The 23,559-nt window shown below is 41.2% G+C and overlaps 1 protein-coding gene across 1 annotated transcript in view; it reads left to right on the top strand.

The window, feature by feature from the left end:
• Positions 1–23,559, top strand: part of LOC146801920 (collagenase 3-like) — a 186,620-nt gene that overhangs the window by 83,524 nt on the left and 79,537 nt on the right. The window contains exons 7-8 of the mRNA XM_085624067.1: positions 8,419–8,552; positions 16,490–16,646. Of these exons, the coding sequence (XP_085480193.1) occupies positions 8,419–8,552; positions 16,490–16,646 (291 nt within the window). The remainder of the gene's footprint in view (positions 1–8,418; positions 8,553–16,489; positions 16,647–23,559) is intronic.

Here is a 23,559-nt window from a genome sequence, read left to right as displayed (position 1 = left end):
GACCCTTGGAAGAATATCCTTATTTACTCATGAGCATCTCCAACATAAAGTTTTTGACTTGCACCCGTAGCTCTGTACCTTCAAGCATAACTCTCTAAACTACATCTACCCAATAGTGTTTCTCACTACTTTACTATCTCACCTTGCTCCACTCTCCTCCTTCCGTACCTGAATTATGGTGTACTCTCTACCATTGAGTAAGAAGAACGTGCTGATGGAGAACTCATCCAAGAGGTGCCTTGTGTTTTTGCCTCAGGTGAAACGCCTGACACAGATGTATTTCCTGTACATAGCAGTTTGTGGTGCAATATTGATAACTTTATAACAATGGCTGACAAATGCTGTAAAGGTTTATCAGTTTTTTTTTATTATTTATTTATTTAAAAAGGTTTTATATAGCGCTGGCTGGACTCAAGGGTATCAGAGCGCTTTACATGGGTATTAATTGCAATAAGGCAAAATATTACAATGAGGTAGTTTAAAAAAAAAAAAAAAAAAACAGCAGAAAGGCAGCATAAATATTACACAATCAAAATTAAAAATTTGACATGGGCTACAGCAAATCTTGAGAGATTAGGCTAGTGAGGGAGGGAAAGGATGGAAAAGAGGGACGTAGGGTATAGGAATGGGGAGAGGCTAGGGAGGGGGGTAGGTTAAGGCAATATCCTACCGCTATACATGGATAATTAATTGAAATGTAACAGAATTACAATGAGGTAGTACTCAAAACCCATCCGGACATTAAAAACAACTCCAGTTTTACACAATCAAATTATATGTATTGCAATGGGTTATTAGCCTAGCGTGGGAGGGAAAGGATGGAGAAGAAGGGGGAAGGGTATGGGAATGGGGCGAGGCTGAGGAGGGGGGAGGTTAATGCAATACCAAGTGGGAAGAAGCAAGTCCAATGGGAAAGGCTAGTGGGAGGAGTTAATGGGCAAAGGAAAATGAGAGAGGGGGAGGAGAACAGTAGGAGGTCGGGGTGGAATGAGTGCTCAGGAAAGGGATTAAGGACACCAGTATTTGTTGAGCAAGAGAAGTTTGAGGTCTTTTTTGAAGCTGATGTAAGAGGGGTTGCAACGAAGATCTTTAGGGAGGGAGTTCCAGATGTTAGGCGCGTTCCCGGAAAAGGAGCGAGATTGTGTGGTTTTTTTGTTTAACAGAGGAGGGACAAGAGCGAGGGTGTTGGAGCTCCTCAATGATCTAGAGCAGCCAGCTTTGTGAAGTTTATCTGAGAGGTACTGCGGGGAGCGTTGATGCAGGGCTTTGTGCATAATGCAAGCTGTCTTATAGTAAGCTCTACCTTCAACGGGAAGCCAATTGATGGCTTTAAGTGTAGGGGAGATGTGATCAAACCGCTTGAGGTCTGTAATGAGCCTAGCAGCCAGGTTCAGATCAGATTTGTTTGGGGCTAGATGGGCTTTAGGGGTTCCAGCGAGGATGGGGTTACCATAGTCGATTTTGGACAAGACCAGTGATTAGACAACTAATTTAAAGTCGTCTGCAGGAATGAAGGGTTTCTTTTTCTTGAGGTGATGGAGTGTGAAGAGAGCGCTTTTGGCCAAATGTTTTATGTGGGGGATAAGGGTAAGGTTCTGGTCAATGTTCCATCCGAGGGATTTATCTTAGTTTTATATAGTGAGAGAGCAGTTGAGTGCGGCATGGTCAGAGATCTATGATAGAATGGGGAGCGAGTTATTCTTAGGGGAGAAAATAATGATTTTGGTCTTTTTTGGGTTGAGTTTGAGGTGGTTGTAGTGGCATCATTGAGGTGAAGAACATCCAAGCGGGATTGAATCTTATAGTAGAGTTGGGTGTCATCGACGTATAGGTGGTAATTGATTCTCGCTTGTTTAAGGATAAGGGTGAGTGGTTCCATGAAGAGATTACATAGAGAGGGGGAGAGGATGGAGCCCAGGGGGACCCCTAGGGAGACGGGCAGAGGTTTGGAAAGGCAGTCACGGATTTTAATTTGCTGGGTTCTGTGTTGGAAGAAGGAAGTGAACCATTTGAGGACTGAACCGTTGAGGCCAAAAGGATCTTTCAGTGTGTTAAGTAGAGTGGAGTGGTTGACAGTGTCGAAAGTAGCGCAGAGATCAAGGAGAATGAGAAGGGAGGATTCGTCTTTGTCGAGGGCGTGATAGATGTCATCAATTATGTTTAGCATTGCCGTTTCTGTACTACATCCCTTTCTGAAGCCTGATTGGAAAGAGTCTAAAAGATTGAATGAATCAATGTGTCTATCTAGTTGGAGCAAGGCGCATTTTTCAAAGGCTTTTGAGAGAATAGGAAGGTTAGAGCTAGGATGAAGGCTATTTAGGTCATTAGGGTCACCAGCAGGATTTTTGAGGATGGGAGTGATTTGTCCCAATTGGAGGGAAGCAGGGACACAACCCGAGTTAAAGGAGGAGGTGATGATAGAGGTCCAATAGGGGGCAATGATATGTTTTAGATCTTGGACAAGGTTGGAAGGGAGGGTCTTTAGTGTGGGATGACGGTTTAAGTCTGGAAATGATGTTAAGGACATCAAGTTCAGTTACTGGTTGGAAGTCGTGCCAGGAAGCATTATTTTTTTGCTCAAGTATGATGGGGACGGGTTCAAGAATAGGGACGATAGAAGGGAATGATGAGGAGTCATGAGGAAGCGTAGAGAGTGAAGTAGAGATGGGGGAATGTCTGGTGAGAGAAGTAGGTTAAGAGGGAGGGGAGTTAGGGCGAAGGATTGATCAATTTTGAAGATTTCTTCTGAGAAGTAGTTGGCAATTTCTTCGCATCTCTTAGTGGTGGCAATCACCTTGTTGTGTGCAGAGGATGTTTGGTTTTTAACAATGCTGAAGAGTTTCCTAGGTTTGTTTTTGGCCCGGTCGAGTTGTGAGAGAAAGAAGGAAGTCTTAGCATTGAGGGTGTGTTTTTTATAGTTGGACCTAGCGGATTTGAGGATAGAGAGATTAAAGGGGGAAGGGTTTTGCCTCCAAATGCGTTCAGTCGATCAAAGTGCGCGCCTCTCATTGTTGAGATCTGGATTGAACCAGGATTTGGAGGAGGAGTTTTTCTGTTGTTTTAGTCTGGCTGGGGCAATTTGGTCAAGGACCTCAACAATGGATTTATTAAAGTGTTCGGTGAGGTCATTGGCATTTTGGGAGGGAGGAGAGAGTTGAAGTTGAGCTTTGACTTTGGTCTCAAGTTCGCCTGGGGGAATAAGATGAAGATTCCCGTTCAATTTCATCTGTTTGGTGGTTTTGGGTGGAGGGGGAAGTACAGTGTTAGTGATCGAGAAAAGGATGAGGTGGTGGTCGGACCAGTCGATGGGAACGATGGAGGAAAGGGAGGCCAGCTCATTGCTAGTAATGATAGCGTCAAGAGTGGCTCCTTTGAGTAAGTAGGAGAGTGGCATAGTTGTTTTAGGTCATTGCTGTCAAGTAGATCAGTGAGGAGGTTAACCAAAGGATCATCCTAGAGGAAGAGGTTTTTAGAGTTGGAAAGTGAGGATTGGGTAAGAAGGTCGGACAATTCATCTACAAAAGGAAGAGGGTCGCCGGGAGGATGATAGATATTGTGTAGTCGAATAGGAGGGGAGCCCTGCACTTTAAGTTCTGCTCCGAGGTATTCAAAAGTAGAATGATCGGAATTTAGCATAGAGGAGAGTTGGAGTTCGTTTTTATAGATTATTGCTAGACTGCCTCCAATTTTGACAGGTCTATCTTTTCTGAGGATGGAGTAGCCAGGGGGAGAGAGCATATCAAGAATGGAAGAAGAGTGATCTTTAAGCGAAGTTTCGGTAAGAAAGGCGATGTCAATTGATTCACTAAGGATGGGTTCCAAAATTTCAATTGCATGTTGGACAGCCAAGCGACAGTTAACCAGCATGCAAGTCAGGGGTATAGGGCTGGCTGTGGGGGGCCAGGAGTGGATAGAAGGTAAATTGTGGGGGAAGTCTTGGTGAAGCCGGGGAAGTTGGAATTCTGCTAGTCCCAAGGATCACAGGGATAGGTGCCTATGGGATCAGAGGGTCAGTAGTCAAAGAGCAGGTGGGGTAAGGATTACAGAGGTCAGGGAGGTCAGAGGCGGGGAGGAGGTTCGAGGCGCGGAATGTTCTAAGTGTATCGTTACAGAGGGGGGTAGTATCCCATTGTTGTTGGAATGTAGTATTGTTTTGTTCAGTACACAGGGAAATAGAATGATTGGGGTGGTTAAGTGAGGAGAGGGAGTTAACATCCTTTCTGAGAGAGGTGAGTTCAAACGATAGGTTAGCGAGATGGAGTTCTATATTAAAATGCATCTGGGGAATCAGGGAGAAGGGGAAGGAGGCTGGGAGTTCGGGGGGACTTGGAGGACGTTCTGCGTTAGGACGAGAAGTCTGGGGTGAGGGAGGGGTGGGAGCCCAGGTGGGGGGTGGAGAGGGGAGTTCCGATTTATGGCCGAAGGGAGCGAGGTGAGGTGGGACAGGGCAGTTTGTCTGACAACATCAACAAAGTCTGTAAAAATGTTGATAAATTTTGTATAAATTCTACCACAGTAAAAAATATTATTGGCTTTATGTATGTAAAGATGTTTTATGCAGTGCTCACAAACCTATATATAAATAATAAATAAAAAAGTCCAACCCTCTCAATTTATGCACTTTCCCTAATGTTTGTTAGACTGGCTGGAGAATAGTAAATTTGACCCTCCCCTCAATGTATGTGTTTTCTCCAATGCTTGTTAGACTGGAGTTAGAATATTAAATCGCCCGCACCACTCAAAGTATACACTTTCCCCAATGTTTATTATAGTTTAGTTAGAATAGTAAATCTGCCCCTCTACAGATGTATACATTTTCTCCAGTATTTGTATGACTGCAGTTAGAATGATATATCTCAGCATTCAAATGTATATACTTTCCCCAATGTATGCTAGACTGGAGGAAAGCAAACCTACCCCCTCCAAGATGAACCTTCCTTTCCTGCATGTTTGCTAGACTGGAGTTAGAATATTAATTCTCCCCCCTTCTAATGCATGCTCTTTCACCAATGCTAGTTTGACTAAAGTAGAATACTAAATCTACCCCCCTTGTATGCAGTTTCCCCAATGTTTGTGACAGTGAAGTTAGAATAGTAAACCTGATCACCTTCAAAGTTAGAATAGGAACTTCTATCCCCATTCTTTCCCAGTGTTCGCAAATTTCCCGGTTTTTGTAAGCTTATAGTTGGATTAGCGCATTTGAATCGTTTTTATTTAGTTTTATGATAGGATTGTAATAGAGTTAGATTATTAAATATTGCTTTATACAAACAGGATTCTTAAATATATGTTTATGTGGTGATTTATTTTTTACTATAAATTACACTTATACATTTGTATTTAATAATTTTTTATGTGTATAATAATGTGTTTGTCATTTTTAATGTAATATCTATTGGATTTTTTAAAATTAATTCTAGAAGTTATATGTATCATTTTCTAGTTAATAAATTAAGGTTATTTTTGTATTATCTGTTACATGTTTTTGGATATATTAATGTAAAAAAAAAAGAATGTAATCTTTATTTTGAAATATAATTGCAATTAAATGTATACTTACAATTATAATGTTGATATTTTGATCACAATATTTTTATATTTTACATTATAAGGATGTAAAGTTGATATTTGTTGTGGCTGATATTTTTACCAAGATATTTGTGTACCATTTTATGTAGAGTGACAATATTACGGATGTCATTATAAGTAAGGCAGACCTACTGGCTTTGTGTAAGGGTCAGAAATCCAAAACCAAAAAGACAGGCCTATTGGCTTTATCAGTGAATTAGGACATCATCATATATAAACCAGTCCTACTGCAATTGTCATTAAATCACCACAATAATTTATCAACAATTATAATCCAATGTATTCCAATGTACATACATTTCAATGATTAATCATAAATATTGCTGCAAAAATGATCTCAATAAAGTACTTTCACTCTAAAAAGCCACAAACATGTAATGGATTCTTACTTTAACAATCTTCAGGTAACAAACTTCAACCATGAAACCAAACACAATTGGAGTTCTTTAAAAAAAATATGGCAAACAACTCCTCAAAACTCCTCTGCAAACAAATGATGCATCAACCCCCCTCATCCCTGGACTCTGGCCCACCCGATGGATCTTTTGAAAAAATAAGATTGAGCCCCAGGGGGGGGGGGGGCCAATAGGATCAGGTTATTCCTATAGTATGCCCTCCTAAATGTAAAAAATAATAATTTCAGGACAGGGGACTAAGTCCCCGCATACTAAAATGGCTGCCGCAACATTTTTGTTGGTGTTGATGGCAGACAATTAGGTTTAACCTTTTGAACTGTTGAATATATCCACAGATTCTCCGTGGCCTGAAACATACATAAAATTTGAACCTTCATTTTTCCAAACCTACTGGATGGATTTGCACCAAATCACAACTGCACACTTTCTGAGTACAGATCTAGCTTTCTGCCAAATTCATTGTAATTGCATTCTGCTCTTTTGGCTGCAGCTGTGTCTAAAGTCCCTGCTGGAAATTGCATGGGAAAACTCGTTTTGGGACCACCGCTTTTTCCGACGGATCAACCTGAAAATTTCCATGTGCAAACTAGTTCAAAAGTAGAACATTTTCAGTACATGTGGAGTTTCTTCAAGCTGGGCCAAAATTATTAGTAACACAAAAATGCATTCCTATGGAACTATATCCTAACTATAACTACTTAGTGGCAACCACCACTGGGTGATATGTATGTCTGTAGGGAGGCAGATAGATAGATAGATAGATAGATAGATAGATAGATAGATAGATAGATAGATAGATAGATAGATAGATAGATAGATAGATAGATAGATAGATAGATAGATAGATAGATAGATAGATAGATAGATAGATAGATAGATAGATAGATAGATAGATAGATAGATAGATAGATAGATAGATAGATAGATAGATAGATAGATAGATAGATAGATAGATAGATAGATAGATAGATAGATAGATAGATAGATAGACTGGTGTGCTTTGAGCTGTCTAAGTCAATACTGGTTTAGAAGTAGTTTTGACTGTAAGCACACTCCAGAGACTCAATACACATTTCTGGCTGGGGGTGACAACCCTGCTGCCAAAGGACAATGGCTTGACTTCTGGCCCATGAAGGCTGGGTGTTGTCAACAAATGGCCTCTTAACAGGGATTAGATGTCCTTTCACTTGATGATGCCAAATAAGGCTAAAAGGAGTGAAGTGTTTCATATGCCATCAGACTTTAAGGGCCATATGTAGGTAACATACTATTTACCGATTCATAAATACCGAATTTTACCGATTCGGTATTTAAGAATCGGTAAATAGTATGTAGGTAAAAAATCAGTAAATTTTACCGATTCGGAAAGATTCGGTATTACTGATTCGGTATTTACCGAATCGGTAATGAGGCATACCTTCCCATTGATTCCTATGAGCCTGGAGGCCCATAGGAATCAATGGGAAGCCATTCACCATTACCGAATGGTAATACGGGGAGCATATTCAAGGGTGGCAGGGTGTCACATTGACACCCTGTTGCACCCCTGAATCGTGCATGTGTGCACATGTGGCGCACATACATGCCCTAAGGGCATGTATGTCTACCACATGGCACTGTCAAAACAGCAAAAAATTTGATTTTTGAAAGGTATTCGATATTTATCACCAACCTGTATTTGGTGGTAAATACCGAATCCTGAATACAATAAAACACTTACTTTAGTGCTCCCTACATATGATTTAAGGATTCGGTAATTTACCGAATCTGTATTTTACCGATTCGGTATTTTACCGATCCATTACCGATTCGGTAAATTACCGAATCCTTAAATCATACCTCCTACATCTCAAATGCCTAAATACCGGTCGGTAACGGGATATTTACAGAATTTCGGCCGTTACCGACCGGTATTTAGCTACCTACATATGGCCCTAAATGAGGTCCTTTGAGTGAGAGGTAGTCAAGCAAGAAAACAGGAAGGAGAAAGAATCATGTCAGACAGACACTACAGAAGCACATGTAGCAAAACCAAGGAAATGAATTAGGGTATTACAATATAAAAATGGACCATTCAAAGAAAATTGTGTTTTAGTATTTTAAAAACAAATATTCGCATTTTCTGAATAGTAAAATACTATTAGCTTCTACTCAGAAGGCAAACAGATTATCTATTTGAGAGCGAGTGGCACCTACATGGAAGAATGGGAGAATGTAGCCATAACTCAAGTATCGAGTCTGCCCCTAAATGTAAGCAATGCTAAATTGTTATAAAGTGCTTTTGTTTTCGTAGGTGGTATAATTGAAAATTTGAACTCAAGCAATTGATAAATCAATGTGCCTTTTTGCTTCAGGAAGATGCATCCTCAAATGTTTGAAAATAAAGATCTTTATTATGGTTATATTTTATTAGGTATATGTGGCTGAACAATCATTGGGGAATTAACAACTTGCAAGGATTCATCCAAAGTTATTTTCCAAAGATTTTGACAAACATTGAAGCTGCTTCTGAAGTTCCATTCAAGAGTGCTGTCTATCTTTTTACAGGTAAGACCATTCTGGTTATATGCAACAAACAGTAAGGAACACTTTGAATTTGTGGTATTGAGAGAAAGCCTCATGAGTACCATGTTTTTATACTGTCTCAATCCTCAGGCCTGGACTAAAAAGTGCATTCACAGTTGTAATCTGAAGACTAAAGTGTTATGATCTGAAGTTATACAGGGAAGGTCATCTGAAATCTGTGCAATTCCAATTTGATGATAATCCAACCAATAAATCGTATCAACGTTGCAGGTTTAGCTCCTTGACATTTAACATAAATGCATTCTGCAAGAAAAGCAAGGTGAAAAAATTGGGATTTCACCAAAGAGGCAGAGTTCACTGATTAAATATGATAAATCATCTATCTTTCCTATGACACCTGACATAATTGGAAACAGCTATCACACATCATGGATTGTAATATCTATCCCTTTTTTTTAATATGAATGATTTTACAGAAGTGAAATAAATGAATGAAGCAACATTGAAGAATGGACCAATAAAATGATAGTATTAGCATTACATGAAAGGAAACCATTTTAGTGGCTTTAGAAAGAACATATTTAAACTCATATTTCATCACAATAGATGGAATTAACAGAAAATTTAAATTGAAAGAGAAGAATCAATTGGTACATGTTATAATGAGTACAATACCTAGGATTCTGCAATCACTGTATAAAAACCTGTCTTTATTTTCTTTATAACAGCAAACTTGTGATGCACCCAGTCGCCCATTATAATACCAAAACTCAACTGAAATTATTTATTACAGTTGAGTTCTGATGTCATAGTGCCTGTTGTCAGCAGCCGAGGGGAAAGTCAGGTCAGTTCGAGGAACTTTATTACAGCTGCTGTTTAAAGAACGAAAAACAAAATGTTTTTCTAGCTGTACATCGACAAGAAGAAAGGAGATATTTATGGCAACACACTCATTTTTTTCACCTCTTGGGTAAGTAATGATAAGTTAGAATTTTTCTGCGCGTTTCCACTACGCCTTTTTTTTAATACTGACATTTATTAAGCTGTTTCTGATATCTTTTTGCAACAAATATCTAACATCTTTTTTAATGGGTTTAGTTTTGAAATTGAGATTAGATTTTTATTCTTTATGTTTGCAAACATGTTCTCTCTTCTATGCAACAAGGATGTAAGCACCTGATTATGAGTAGCGGGGTGCGCCACAATGTAGTATGTTCAGTGGGCGCAGTCCCGCTGAGCATATTACAAGTTCCACCACCGCCAGCCATTTCATGGCAGGAGCCCAGCCATAAAAAAATACTGGCAGTGGAGGAACAAAGGGGTCCCCACAGGGCCCCCATGCTCCCCTTCAATAGGAATTCATTGCCCCTCGGTCTGTATACCTCCAAAGTTCCAGCACGGCATGGACGTCACCGTCCATGCCATGCTGGAATTTTTTTGCCGTTTCCATTGCGGTGCCGGTTTTCCAGGCACTGCCATGGGAAAGGCAAAGGACCATCAGCCGTACACGAGTTCAACTCGTAATACGGCAAGCCTTCCTTACGTGGGTTTGGCACAGCTGTGCCGGCGCAGAGCCGGTGTAACTGCGCCAACTTCGGAATCAGGCCCTAAGTTGTTTGTGGAAAAGATGATGGTGTCACCATGGAGTACCCCCTGCTGTACATGTTGGAATATTGTAAGTCACTTCAGAGTTCCATAACCCTGGAAAGGAACCCAATTAAATTATTTAAAATAGTAAAAAATATAAAAAATATAATTATTATTATGAAATATAAAAAGTATATATTTATTATTTAATTATAAAATATATTAACAACCTATTTTGAATTTGAAAATAATCTAAGAATACATTTTATTTAAAACAATAACATTAATTTTGAATAATTCTATGCATCAGTTTTAATAATTCTAAATGCATATTTAACATGTTCTTGTTTTCTTTGGGTGCAAATTTAAACTTCAGAAAATTAATTTTATTTTAATTTGATATATTTCCATTAATTAAAGTTTTAATCCAAAAGATAGTGCTATGGCATTTTTTATATAGAAAATATATACAATGCATTTACATTGATATTTGCTTTAACAAAATATATTTATTTTCTAGTTAAATAAACATTTTTATTTTTTCCCTTATTTTATGATGCAGAGAGCTCTGCCCTGTCTGTAGAGTCTCCTTAGATTTAATTAATATGTAGAAATTAGATGCTACTTGACAGTACTTGATGACTAAGCCATTGAAAATAAGCCACTTTCAGTGATCACCAACAGCTCCCACTTTGTTTCTTCATTTATGACTAAAGGCTCATTTTGAGCAAGTATAGAAGTAAGCACGCACCAGACTCATAATAAGGATACTGAGGACCTGCTTTACAATAGGAGCTCTACTTGTGAAGATCCCTGAACATGTAGATGTCCGCCTACACCTGGATGGAGATCTCTGCCCAAAGGGTATTTTTCAATTTGGGATAGAAATCTCCAAAATGTTGTAGTATTTCTGAGTCTCCACCCCACTTACATGATGTGGTGGATACTCTCACCACAGAATCTACAACTGTACAGTTTAGTAACGGTATGACTAGATTTCTGATCTACCTCTGTAGACTGACATTTCCATAGTGAATCTCAGAATGGAAAATATAGCCAAATGCTATTCACCTGACCTCAATCACACACACCAGACTCTCATGAATCCAGCAAACACAGAATTCTTGGACTGTGTGGCTTCTAAGATGCCATATTGACACTCAAGCTGCAAAATGCAGCCCACCCCACTGAACAGGAAGAGGAACTTCACTGAGCAGGTAATAGACTTTGAAATGATCTTTGGTGTATCATATTACAGGGAAATACATGGCCTCCATACATCCTCAATGGAGCGGAGAATGCAACAGGAGTTGTCAGAGTCTGTCAACACACTGGGGGTGGAAGTACACATCAGGACCTGAAAAAAAAGTGGCAGGACAAGAGAATGTGGATAAAGGAGAAGTTCTCTAGGAAGCATTCTCAAGGGCTTAGGAGACCGAGGCTCTTCTTGGTGGATCTGGATCTCATTTTGTCTTATTCTCCTCTCCCCCAATGAATGTATACTCTCCACAAGGCTAGCAGGTTTTAGGTGAATTGAGCGCCTTCTCCCAGTCTGCAACCATATCTAAGTGGAAAGTAATATCTATGAATGACTGCTTCCCTGGACATCCCAAAAATGTCGATCCTCTGTCTATAAACCATCCCTCTCCTAATAAAAAAGGCAACTAAAAAGGTTTCAGGCTGTGTTTTGCTTTCTTATGTCGGCAGTCTGTGTGTGGTTCAGTACTGACTTCCACCTGTCATCTGACTGGTCACTCCCATCATTGCAGTAGCAGGTGTAAGGTATGTGTTTGTTGCAATATAGGTACTCTATTATTCTAGCTAAACTTATTGTGATTTTTTTATTTTTTACCAAAAATTACTATTTTAAAAATTATCTATATTTATAAACTTACATTTTCATTTTGTTTCCTATGAGGTGGGTAGTATTATTCTTTGCCTTCATTGAATTCTAAGAGAGTGCATTCAGGTACCTGTGATTACTCATGTATGGCTCCTGGCTTTTTATGAGGCATGGCTGGAGTCGATTTGAGCCAATTTGTCAGTAGTACTGTTGGATAAGAGGTAGGTGTAACTTTTATGAATGGCAATTGTCTTACTGTTTGATTGATGTAATTTAGTGTTTGCATATCCCTCCCTAAACCCCTCATGCTTTATTCTTAACCCCAACCATTCAGTAGTGGATATTCCCTATTTTCTACCACTTCCTATTGTCTCTGTCTTATTTACTACTAATCAACTGGCATTGGAAACTGCACACCGTGTTCTCTACCAATGATTTAATCCAAGCGTTATTCGTAATTAGAAATGCTGTGGCGGCGTGCACCGAGGTATCACCCTCTAAACCTGGGTGTGTAAATAATATAGCACTGTTCCACTTGCCAGACTGGCAAATGTCCCTCGCAGTGCACTGCCTTGAATCTCTTCTATATCAATTCATAATTAAAATGCTTAAGAAACACCAAATTGTGTTTGTTTAGCCCCAATGCATTTCGGGCAATCTCCTGCCCTTCGCCAGGGGGTTATCTGTCATGGTAAGATATAGAAGAGAAATATACTTTATGAAATAATGAAAGACCCACAACCCATGTCTTGAAATAAAATGACATGTTGGAGCAACCTTTGTCAAATTTGGATTACATTTCTTCCATTTGGATTCAAAGCAGTACACTGCAAGGGACATTTGCCAGTCTGCCAAGTGCAACAGTGCTATAGTATTTACTACTAAAACAGAGATCTCTGCCTGGGGAAATAGGGCAGACACTGGCAGAGAGCTAACCCCAGAGATTTGTGAATAACATTTGTAAGTACATAAAGTAGTAGTGCGGGAGAACCCCCTTGAGAACTCAGAAATGATTTCCTGTATAGACCCCGAAATGTTTATCATTGAATTAATAGGGAACATTGTTTCCGTTACGGTTTGATTCAGGAGAGTCAGGCTTCTTGGCTCTCAAAAAAAATTGTAATCTCAGCATTCAGAAAGTAGGCCTGGGCATAGTTTTAATCATGCTAGAGTAATTGGGATAGTTTTGGTGATTTCCCATTACGTAATGGCCATGATTATACTATTACGCCACATTGCGTAATTTCGGAGAGAAATGTTTATGCAAGGTGCACTGTTCAGGTAATTTTCTGACCTGAACAGATTTCTTACCCAAGCAAACCATTCAGGTAATTTTTGAGTGTGAAAATACAAATCTCAATACGAATGGCAGTGTTACGAATGCAAGTACAAGACCTATCAGCCTTAGGGTGGTCTTCCTGAAAGCTTTTTTACCTTCCTCTTCCATTTTTGCTGATCTTGTTTTTATTTGCCTTAGAAGTGCTAAAGTGCATTTGCTCACTAAAACATGGTAACATTGGCTTACATCCCATTAGCACATTTAATTTACTCATACGTTCCTAGTAAAGCAGTAGTACCTGTACCCAGGGCCTGAAAATTAAATGCTATTAGTGGGCCTACAACACGAATTGTGCCACCCACTTAAGTAGCCTGTCAAACATGCCTCAGGCCTGCCATTGCAGCCTGTGTGTGGCAAAAACCTTCTTTTTTAGTACATATCCATCACCACGAAGGTAGGCCCTAAACAGCCCATAGGGCAGGGTGCAGTGTATTTAAAACATTTGACATGTACTTTCAAGCTTAACATGTCCTGGGAGTGAAAACACTTTTAAGTACTACAATACCTACCTCTCCCATAGGATAATATTGGGTTACCCTTTTACATTTAATAAGTTATATTTTTCAATTGGGGGCGGGTAGGAATGTTGAGTGTGGTGTATAAAGCATTGTAATTTAAAACCCTCTTTAATGGTAAAGTTGGATTTTAAGTCACAATTTGGAAAATGCCACTTTCAGAAAAGTGTCATTTTCCTGTATCCTGGTTTACATGACTAGGTGAAGCTTACAATGGGCATTTGTGTATTGCTCCCAGACAGTGAGACAAAGGGGGAGGCGGTGTTGGCAGGATGGGCGATCTCTGACTTGACAGGGGGAGGAGCTCACACCTACCACTCTTACACATTATAAAAGCTCTGCCTCAGCACACTAGACACAGGGTTTCAATTAGTCTGTTGTGCCCCAAGACAAGCTGTGGCCAGGGCAGGGAGGTAGGAAATGTTGAACTCCTCTGGGGTTGGAAACCTCCTGAACCTTCTCCTACTTTAAAGCTGGTGCAAGGTATAAATATTGGACCCTCAGTCCCAACTCCTCTGGAGTTGTGGAAGACTCAGAAGGACTGCTGTGCTGCTCTTCTGCAAGAAGAACTGCTACACTGCTGCCCTGCTACTCCGATGCCCTGCTGATTGCTGCCCTGCTGTGTGTTGCCCTGCTGCTTGAGTGAAAAGGACTGGACCTGCCTCTTGAACCCAGGACCGCCAGGCTGACTTTAAGGGCCAGTTGACTGACCTCGTGATCAGAGTCTCAGGGACAGAAAAGGTCCCAACCACCTTGAACCCGGCTCCTGGACTCCGCCTTCTGTGAGTCCTCCCCCCCAAGTGATCCATAAGTGGTGCCTCCCCAGTCCTGCTCTGCGAGCCTCAGCTGTGTCTCTTGGGCAGAACCGATGCAGGGTGACGCATCTCCTCACAGTACCACATCAAAACAGCCACTGTGTAACGCATCTCCAATGCAGCACCTTGCATCGCATCCTGCAGTTCTATCAGAACCACCGCTGCACGATGCATCTCCGACGCAGGACCTAGCATCTCAACCAGAGGACCACAGTTTGCGCTATTACTTTATTTTTCTAAATTGGTGTAGGATTTTTCTTATCACTTTAAAGTACTGCACAAATACTTCACATATTGCTTCTAAATTAAGCCTGATTGCTTTGTACCAAGCTACCAGAGGGTTGCGCACAGGTTGATTTGGGTTTTGCTTGTGTCTGACCCTAACAAAATTTGTGGTTACTGCTTGGGTAGGGGGTCCCCCCCACCAGAAACTCAGATTAGGGATTCCCCCCCACCAGAAACTAAGATTCCTGCATCGACTTCCTTTAACGCGGGCGGTCAACAAACATTCCAAGTAGATTTTTACCCAAGTGGATTTTTTGGGTAACTTTTAAGCACAAAACTATCAAAACACGAGCAGCAGGGTTTTGAATGCAAGCAACCAGAAATCAACTTGAATTTACATTTTCAAGTTGAATTTTTGCCCAAACTGAGCATTCTGGGAATTTTTGGAATGCAAGATGCATTTTGCTGGAATTATGCATCATTTCACATCATTTTGTAGTGATTTATACTACACTAAATTATGTGAGTTTTGCCAATCCCCAGCAGAAACCCTTTGACGGTGCCCAGTATGTTGACTCACATGCAAGAAAATGAACCACAGCGTCTTCCTATGCTGCACAGCACTGGGTATTGGTTGTCTTATTGGCCATTTATATCACTCAGTTCTCAAATTACTGCAATCGTAAAATTAGGGGTGGACAGAACTTGCAGAATTTTACTCTGTGGAATTTCACAGAGTTTCATAAAAACTAAGCCGGGGCGGGTAACTCCGCTCCGCCAGCGGAGTTTATGGAGTTTTGCCTACTCAGGCAAAACTCTGCCTCCATGGAGGAGCGGAGTTAGCCGGCCCCTCCACCATACCTAAAGTAATTATAATTTTTAAAAAGGCACTTACCAGCTGTGGCTGCCTCCGTCCTTGGCTAGGACGAGGAAGGGGAGTGAGAGCATGGCGAGGAGAAGTCAGCCACAACAGGTAAGTGCCTTTTTTTAATTATAATTACATTAGGGAGGGTGGAGGGGAGGGGAGGGGAGCGGAGCTGAGGGGAGTTTCACTGAGTTTCTTTCAAACTCCGTGGAACTCCGTGTAGTGGCACTACACCAACTCCGCCCGGGGGTTAATAAAAATATTGCGACATTCTGCGGATTTCAGCCAATGGGCGGAAATATGTATGTAGTGCTGCTCATGCTGCAATTTAGCGCAGAGAGCGCATCCCGCACTGAAAATTCAGCACGAAAGGCACCACACAGAGTGAAAGAGTGCGTGGCTATCCAAGTTCATTTTGCTGCTGCTTGAGTAGAAAACCTTCTCGGGAAGCAGTCCTCTGACCGTGCCTGCATCCACGACTGCTCGGAATATTTCCGGAAATCCTCTTAGCAACCAGAAATTGTGCTATGGGATGCCAATTCCTCAAGCAGAGTGAAACTTTCCGCCGGGGCCTACTTAAAATAAATCAGTATAGAGATTTATTAAAATCCTCATTCACTTTAAAATATTAGAAAGTAACTGTAAGTTTATAAATCGTTCTGCATTTCATAAGCTATTGCAATTATCATGATCATAAACTACCTGAAGTTAGAAATAATGAAAATGTTGCAATATCCAGTTAAAATATGTTTGTCGACTATTTTCCTAGGTTCTAAATACTGGATCATAAATACTTTAACCATGGAGATGTCAGAGCACTCTCTTGTTGATTTTGGATTCCCTTCAAATGTGAACAATATTGATGCAGCAGTCTACATAAGAAGTATTCAAAAGACCCTCTTCTTCGTGGGAAACGTCTACTGGCGGTATTTACGACATGTTAGGTTTAATTTCCTTTTCATACACTGCAATACATAATTGCTTACAATAGTCTCCATCTTGTTTACAGTGATGCCAGCAGTCATAACATGCATTGTGTGGTTAGGTCGAACAGACATTGCAGTGTAGAGCATTGCTCATCTATTTCAACGCTAAACATTGCCCAGACCACAAACACGTATTTTGCTTTAATTGTGCTTAAACGGACACATACAATATCTCTTGAAGAAAATATTTATTGTATGATTCTTAAAATCATTTTTGATTGGTTTCTTTGTATAAGGTGCCCTGATTTTGATCTTTAGGATTACTGATAAGGAGAAATTTAGAGCAATCTTATATTTGGTGGTCTACAAAATGTTGAGTCTTGTAAAAGATAGGCCTGGGCGAAAATTTTGTTCCGTTCGCGGAAATTGCGATAATTTGACATTTTCGCGTTCTGCGGAAAGCGCGAAAATGTCAAAATGTCCGCATTCCGCAGCTTAGCGATAATTTGGTTCTTGCTCGCGCTGTAAAATAATACATTCTCGTGCGCGTGCGATTGCCTTACCTGAATCCCTGCGTTCACCGACAAGTTTTCTTGATCCGGTCGCGTTTTCCATGAGATGTTGTATTGTTTTTAGCCATTTGCGCTGTCTCGCGACAGTTCGCGCCTGCAGTGACGTCATGCGTCGCGCGATCACGTCTTTCTTCTCGCGATCATGCACCGCGAGACAACTGAAAACAAGATGGCCGCGCCCGCGAGCAACCTCATGGGTAAGTTGGCGAGCCGCAACCATGCAGAAAATCTCGCGAACATGCGGTAAAAAAACTTCCGCATCTTCGCGATATTTCCGCGTGTTTGCGATAATTTCTAACATTTTCGCGATGGTTTGCGAAAGTGGATTTCGCAAATTCCGCCCACCTCTGTAAAAGATGACCTAGAAACCCCTATTATCTAGTACCGAAAAGTGGGAGTTTCCTTTTACATAAAAAGATAACAGTAGTTATATGAGTCAACAACAACCCCACGTCAATTGTGAGTGTCTTAGTGCCTGGGAGTAGAGTAGCACTTGGCGGAATAAGCATGCTTATGGCAGTTGGCATAGACTTTGGAGTGGCCCTTTTAGTTTCTCCCTGCATGGCTGAAGGCTGGTAGTGCTGCAGATACTTGAGTTGGGCTGGGGCTGTGGTGTAAGTTAAACATCTGTGCCTTCTGCTCTTGCAATAGGTCTTGACCACAGCATGGAAGTTCACAAGATATGAACAAAAGGAGAGACTGAAAGAGGATTGTTTGATCCTTTTTGGGAAGTATACTAGGACAGAAATGCCTGGTGTTTGCATGTGAGTGAGGGGATATGATAGAAGGCCAGAGCTTAAACAAGCAGCAAATACAGGCGAAACACCCTGTGATGATGTACTAGTCAGTGGAGCAAGTTAAAGTTTATGTTAAATCGTATTCGATCCATCATCTATTACAATTAGAATGATTACAGATATATGCATTGGCTACCATCTTGCGATCCTGGTGTGTCATGGATTCCTATACAAAATGTGCCACGCTGTATCCTGTTGAATCCCTAATCACTACTTTCCATAAAGAGAAAGTTAAATTTTATTGACAAAAATAAACCAAATACAATATTCATCAGTGAAAGCTGGGTTGAGGGCACCCCCTCACCAAAACTTGCACACAGTCCAGTAATGGTATAAATACTAGACCATAATTGTGAGTATCACCAGGGAGGTGAAAGTGCCAATATCTCCCAAGCATCTCTGAATCTCTTGCTCTTGATACAAAACTGATCTCCCTTCCTACAACTTCAGCTTTTCAGTCCACGTTCAGTCCAGGGTATGGTCTACCCTGAAACTGCACATCAATTGTATTTTACTTTCAAACAGATTTTATTGGTTCACAAATCATCATATTCCATTCAGTCAAATAACATTGTCATATATCTTAGAAACAGTACATGTTTATGCGGGCCCATATTTAGATCTCTTCTCAACTTCCCTAAACTCACACCCTCCCCCTGGGTCATGCACTAGAACCAGTCTATTCTTCCTAGTAACATATGTTTGAGGTAGCAAGGTGTGGAAAAGGTGCAGGGCCAGATTGGCCATAGCGGGTGTTTCCCAGTGGTCTGGAAGGGTGGGGTCCTGTTTTGGAGCAGTGAGGGCCATTTTTGTTACTGGGGGCAGGTTTTGCAGCAGTGCCTCAATATTGAGCCCCTGTAACAAAAGCCGCAGCAGTGCTTCCAACTAGCAACTACTCTCTCCCCCCCCCTCAGGCAGGTTCGTTAGAAATGCCAGGGCTGGTTTGTGTTCCCAGTCTGGCCCTGAAAAGGGGTGGCGATAAGAAACACCAGAAAGGTTTCTGCGTAAGGGATCGTTTAGGGAGCAGGGCCACTGGTGTATTGGTCGTTTCCACTAGGAAGTCGGGCTGTCAAGCCACTAGGGGATATCGCCAGGGATGAGGGATCCATGTCTTACAAATTAAATAAAATGAAAAAGAAATTTATAAAATGCAAGTCATTCACCCGAAGGTGTCAAGGCGGTAGCTCAGCAGACAAGATATACCGGACGATTTTAAAACCACATCAGAGATTAAAAAGCCACGTCTTTAACGCCTTCCTGAAGGCCAACAGGTGTGTTTCTTCTTTTAACTTCAGTGGAAGCGAGTTCCAAAGTCTGGTCATGCTGACCAGAAAGCTCCTTCCACCCCAAGAACACTTTTTGAACCTGGGGACTACCAGATTATGGGCGTGAGCTGAGTGGAGATGGCAGGCTGGGATGTATGGCTGCAAATTCTATTTAAAAAAAGGTAGGCCCTGTACCATGAATATCTTTAAAAGCTATACAGAGAGCCTTAAACTCAATCCGTCATTTCACTGGTAACCAGTGTAACTCTTTGAGTACCAAGGAGGCAGATTTATATTTTGGAATGTTCATCAATAGACGAGCAGCAGCATTTTTCACAATCTGCAACGAGGTCAAGCAATCCTTGCGAAGTTTCATGAATAAACCGTTACAGTAGTCGGCTCTGGGTAAAACAAGAGCCAAGATCACTAACTTCCGCAGATCCACCGGAATAAATGGAAGAATCCTTCTAAGTAATTTTAGTGTATAGAAGGAAATGGATATAACTTGGTTTACATGGCCTTCAAAGGAAAGCATGGAGTCAAACGTTACTCCCAGGTTCTTTACATTATCCATAGGATTCAGTAACAAGCCCAACTCCAAAGGCCAAAGAGCAGGGGACCAGACATTAATGTGGCTACCAAATAGTAAGACTTTCGTCTTACTAGATTTCAGTTTGAGACAATTAGTGGCCATCCAGTCCCCCCCCCTGGAGAAGACAGGTATGGAACTGTGCCGCTGTGTTTGCCGGTGAACCTGTCACTGAAACCACAATCTGGGTATCATCTGCGTAAGAAATAGCAGAGAAGCCCAGAGATCTGATTAGCCTCGCCAGCAGGGCAACATACATATTAAAAAGAGTGGGGCTCAACGAAGAGCCCTGTGGTACTCCACATGGCAGAGTAGAGTTTGGTGACTTAAATTCTGATAGAGCCACAAACTGTTGCCAGCCAGATATGAATGATTTAAGTAAAGCAAGCGCTTTCCCTTTAATGCCAATCCCCTCCAGGACTTCCAATAGTTTATGGTGATTCACAATATCAAAAGCGGCAGAGAGGTCAAGCAGCATAGGTGCTGGATTGCCTTCTGCATCGACTGTCTGCCTAATTAATTCGGATGCCGAAATCAGTGCCGGTTTGGTACGGTGGTGCTTTCTAAAGCCAAACTGAGTGGCGTCCAGAAAGGCATGCCTCTCAATATAGTCTGATATAACATTATTCATGGCTTTTTCCACCATTTTTTAGGGCAAAGGGAGTCTGGAGATAGGGTGGTAATTATTAGGATCTGCCCCATCTAAGTTTGCTCACTTTAGGAGGGGGGGGACAGACACCAGTTTCCAGTTGATGGGGAATATACCAGCGGAAAACATGTGATTGAAAATCAGAGACAGATGAGAGGCAAATACTTATGGTAGAAGGTGGAAGATTCTAGCGGGACATGGATCCAGTGGGGAGCCAGATTTGGTAGACAGCAGGAGATTGGTGACCTCATCAGTAGTTAAAGAAGGAAAAGAGAATAATTCACTGATGTCTGAAGTGCATAGGGGACTTTCCCTTTCCTCACTGCAAATAGCTGGAGTCCCTGAAGAGGGCAACGTCCTGTGAGAAAAACATCTGGAGAAGCCATAGTAAACAGCATTAACTTTATCTTGAAAGAACGTGGCCAATGAATTGCAAAAGGTCTAGTTTATTGGTGAGTCAGTCTCCTCGGGGCATTTATGCAAAGGTTGGTCGCACACTGCTCGTCACACCAGCAAGTTGCCCCAAGGGACTGTGGTAGATGTAGTGGCGACGGCGGGTACGCCTATGCCACAATGTATAAAGAACAGTATGTGTTGCGTTAGCCATCCCTGGACACGTGTTTCGAGGTAGTTGCCTCTCGTCCTCGGGGGATTTGGCTAACTTTTTTACTATGGAAAAAAGTTCTTTTGAGGAATTATTTGCCGTAATTATAGCTGTAGTAAAATAACACATTTTCTCCATATGCACAGATTTTTTATAATTAAGCAAAGCTCGTTTATAGAAAGTCCTGTCATTGGTTTCGTAGGAACCTGCTCTTGAGTCCCTTCCTCTAGCCCAGTTGGTGACACAATCCACTTATATCCCTGGGCATATGCTAGACACTATTTCTGCCTAATCTGATTTTACAAAAAATTAAAAAGCCCCTACGGTTCTCGGTCGGATCATCCTGCACTTTTCTCATTCTACAATTCAGAGCGTACTTGTATTTTGTAGCGAGCAGGTAAACACATTCAGCAGCGACAATGAACTCAGATACCGTCAATATGAATATGAAAATAAATACCTATTTTTATCTGTAGAGAGTCGTAGTGACCTGCTCGCCTAATGTTTTTAATGAAATGCAAGTGTCTTTGAAAGGATATACCTAATTTACTGTGGCCCAGAATGAGTGTAATACAGTATATGTTTCTCACCAGTGCTCTCTGGGGACAGCTCAGAATCAGATGAGCAAGATTAGTAGGTCATAGGATTATGCAAGCATCATAGGATCATAAACAAAACTCCACTATGAAGATACAAAGACCTCAATTAGTCAAAGCATGACACTATAATGGCAGATTGTCACTGTCTCTAGTATGCCAAAATAAGTATTCACTGTACCAATAGAGATATTGAAATTCCTACTAACCAAGAGGTAAAGTCCCAGTAAACATTAAATAAACTATTGCCCTTTTGCACATAAAATGCTTTCACTCTATCCAGTGGACTCAGCCAATTTAAGGACTACCTCAAATTTAGCCACACAATTTTAACTAGCAAACTCACTTGTCACTAGTAGGCTGGGTCCATACATAAAATTAATTTGCCACCTGGATGAATGGCAAGCGGGATCTGGTCCGGCTCGAACTATTGAATACGTACGGGTGGGGGGTACAAAATGGTCTTTGAATAACAGCAGATACATTAGAGGTTTCAGCCGTGGTTCTTTTGGACGACCTTTCACACTTCCAGATCAGTATAGGCAGGTTCCAAAAGAACTTCTTTTTCTTCATTCTGCTTCTTCGTGAGGGCAAGGGGGCTGCTTTTGTCTCTCCCTCTGTTTACCTCCAGGACACACCCCAACATTTATGTATTTCCTCAGGGTATGTCTTCTGGAGTATTCAGTATTAATGCTCAGCCAGTGGTTCATGTGTACAAGGAAGAGTGCAGGTGCCCGCAGCTCTGCTCAGAATCTGAAAGCAGGTGCAATTGAACATCGTTGTGCCAAATACTCTTAAACCACCTCATTTCTCTTTAATCCAATACCAGAAATTCCCCCTCTCTTTATCTCACACTTGCAAGTTCACACTTTCTCCCTTTGTGATGCTTTCTATTGCTTCACTTTCTGATTTCTATGTATTTCCCTCTGGTGCTCTCGGTATATATCAGCTGCGGAATATTAAGTGCCTGGGCCCAAAAAGAAGTGCTGCTGACGCCAACTGCAACCACAGGCTCAAGTTAAGCACTAAAGAGCACCATTTCAGTCACCCACCTTCACTTTTTTTAAATAATGACACAAAATTATTCGTCACCTGCATATAACAAAGGCACTCAGGGGCATATTATCAAGCACTGCGTTAAAATTATCGCCGCTTTAGCCGGAGAAAACTGCCGCTAAAGCGGCAATAATGGGCTTGATAATACACCGCAGAGATTGCCAATAGAAGCCCATGTTGACACCAGAACATGGGCTTCTATGGGAATTCTTAATGGCATATTATCAAGCCCATTATCGCCGCTTTAGCGGCAGTTTTCTGCTGCTGAAGCGGCGATAATTTTAACGCCGTTTCTTGATAATATGCCCTTCAGATTTTTTATACTGCTTAGCAGTTTGTTTCTAAATAAGGAATACGGGGGCATATTATCAAGAAACGGCATTAAAATTATCGCCTCTTTAGCGGCAGAAAACTGCCGCTAAAGCAGCGATAATGGGCTTGATAATATGCCCTGGAGAATTCCCATAGAAGCCCATGTTCTGGTGTCAACATGGGCTTCTATGGGAATTCTCTCCGGCTTATTATCAAGCCCATTATCGCCGCTTTAGCAGCAGTTTTCTGCCGCTAAAGAGACGATAATTTTACCGTCGTGCTTGATAATATGCCCCACGTTTCTTAAGTTGAATATGTATAGGTCATTGTTATAGGAGGTGATACAATCCAGCTCTAATATCACAATAAGACCAGCCTTGCCTCCCTGATCAGTAAACTTCGAAGTGTGCAAAGTACGAATTTCAGACTGCTGTCTGTGCTGCAGTAATTTGACTACGTGTTGCAAACCTGTG

Source organism: Triturus cristatus, chromosome 8 (assembly GCF_964204655.1).
Source record: "Triturus cristatus chromosome 8, aTriCri1.1, whole genome shotgun sequence".
In the NCBI taxonomy this organism is placed as follows: domain Eukaryota; kingdom Metazoa; phylum Chordata; class Amphibia; order Caudata; family Salamandridae; genus Triturus; species Triturus cristatus.
Note: the sequence above shows the minus strand (reverse complement) of the source record. Positions and strands in the feature narration are given on the sequence as shown.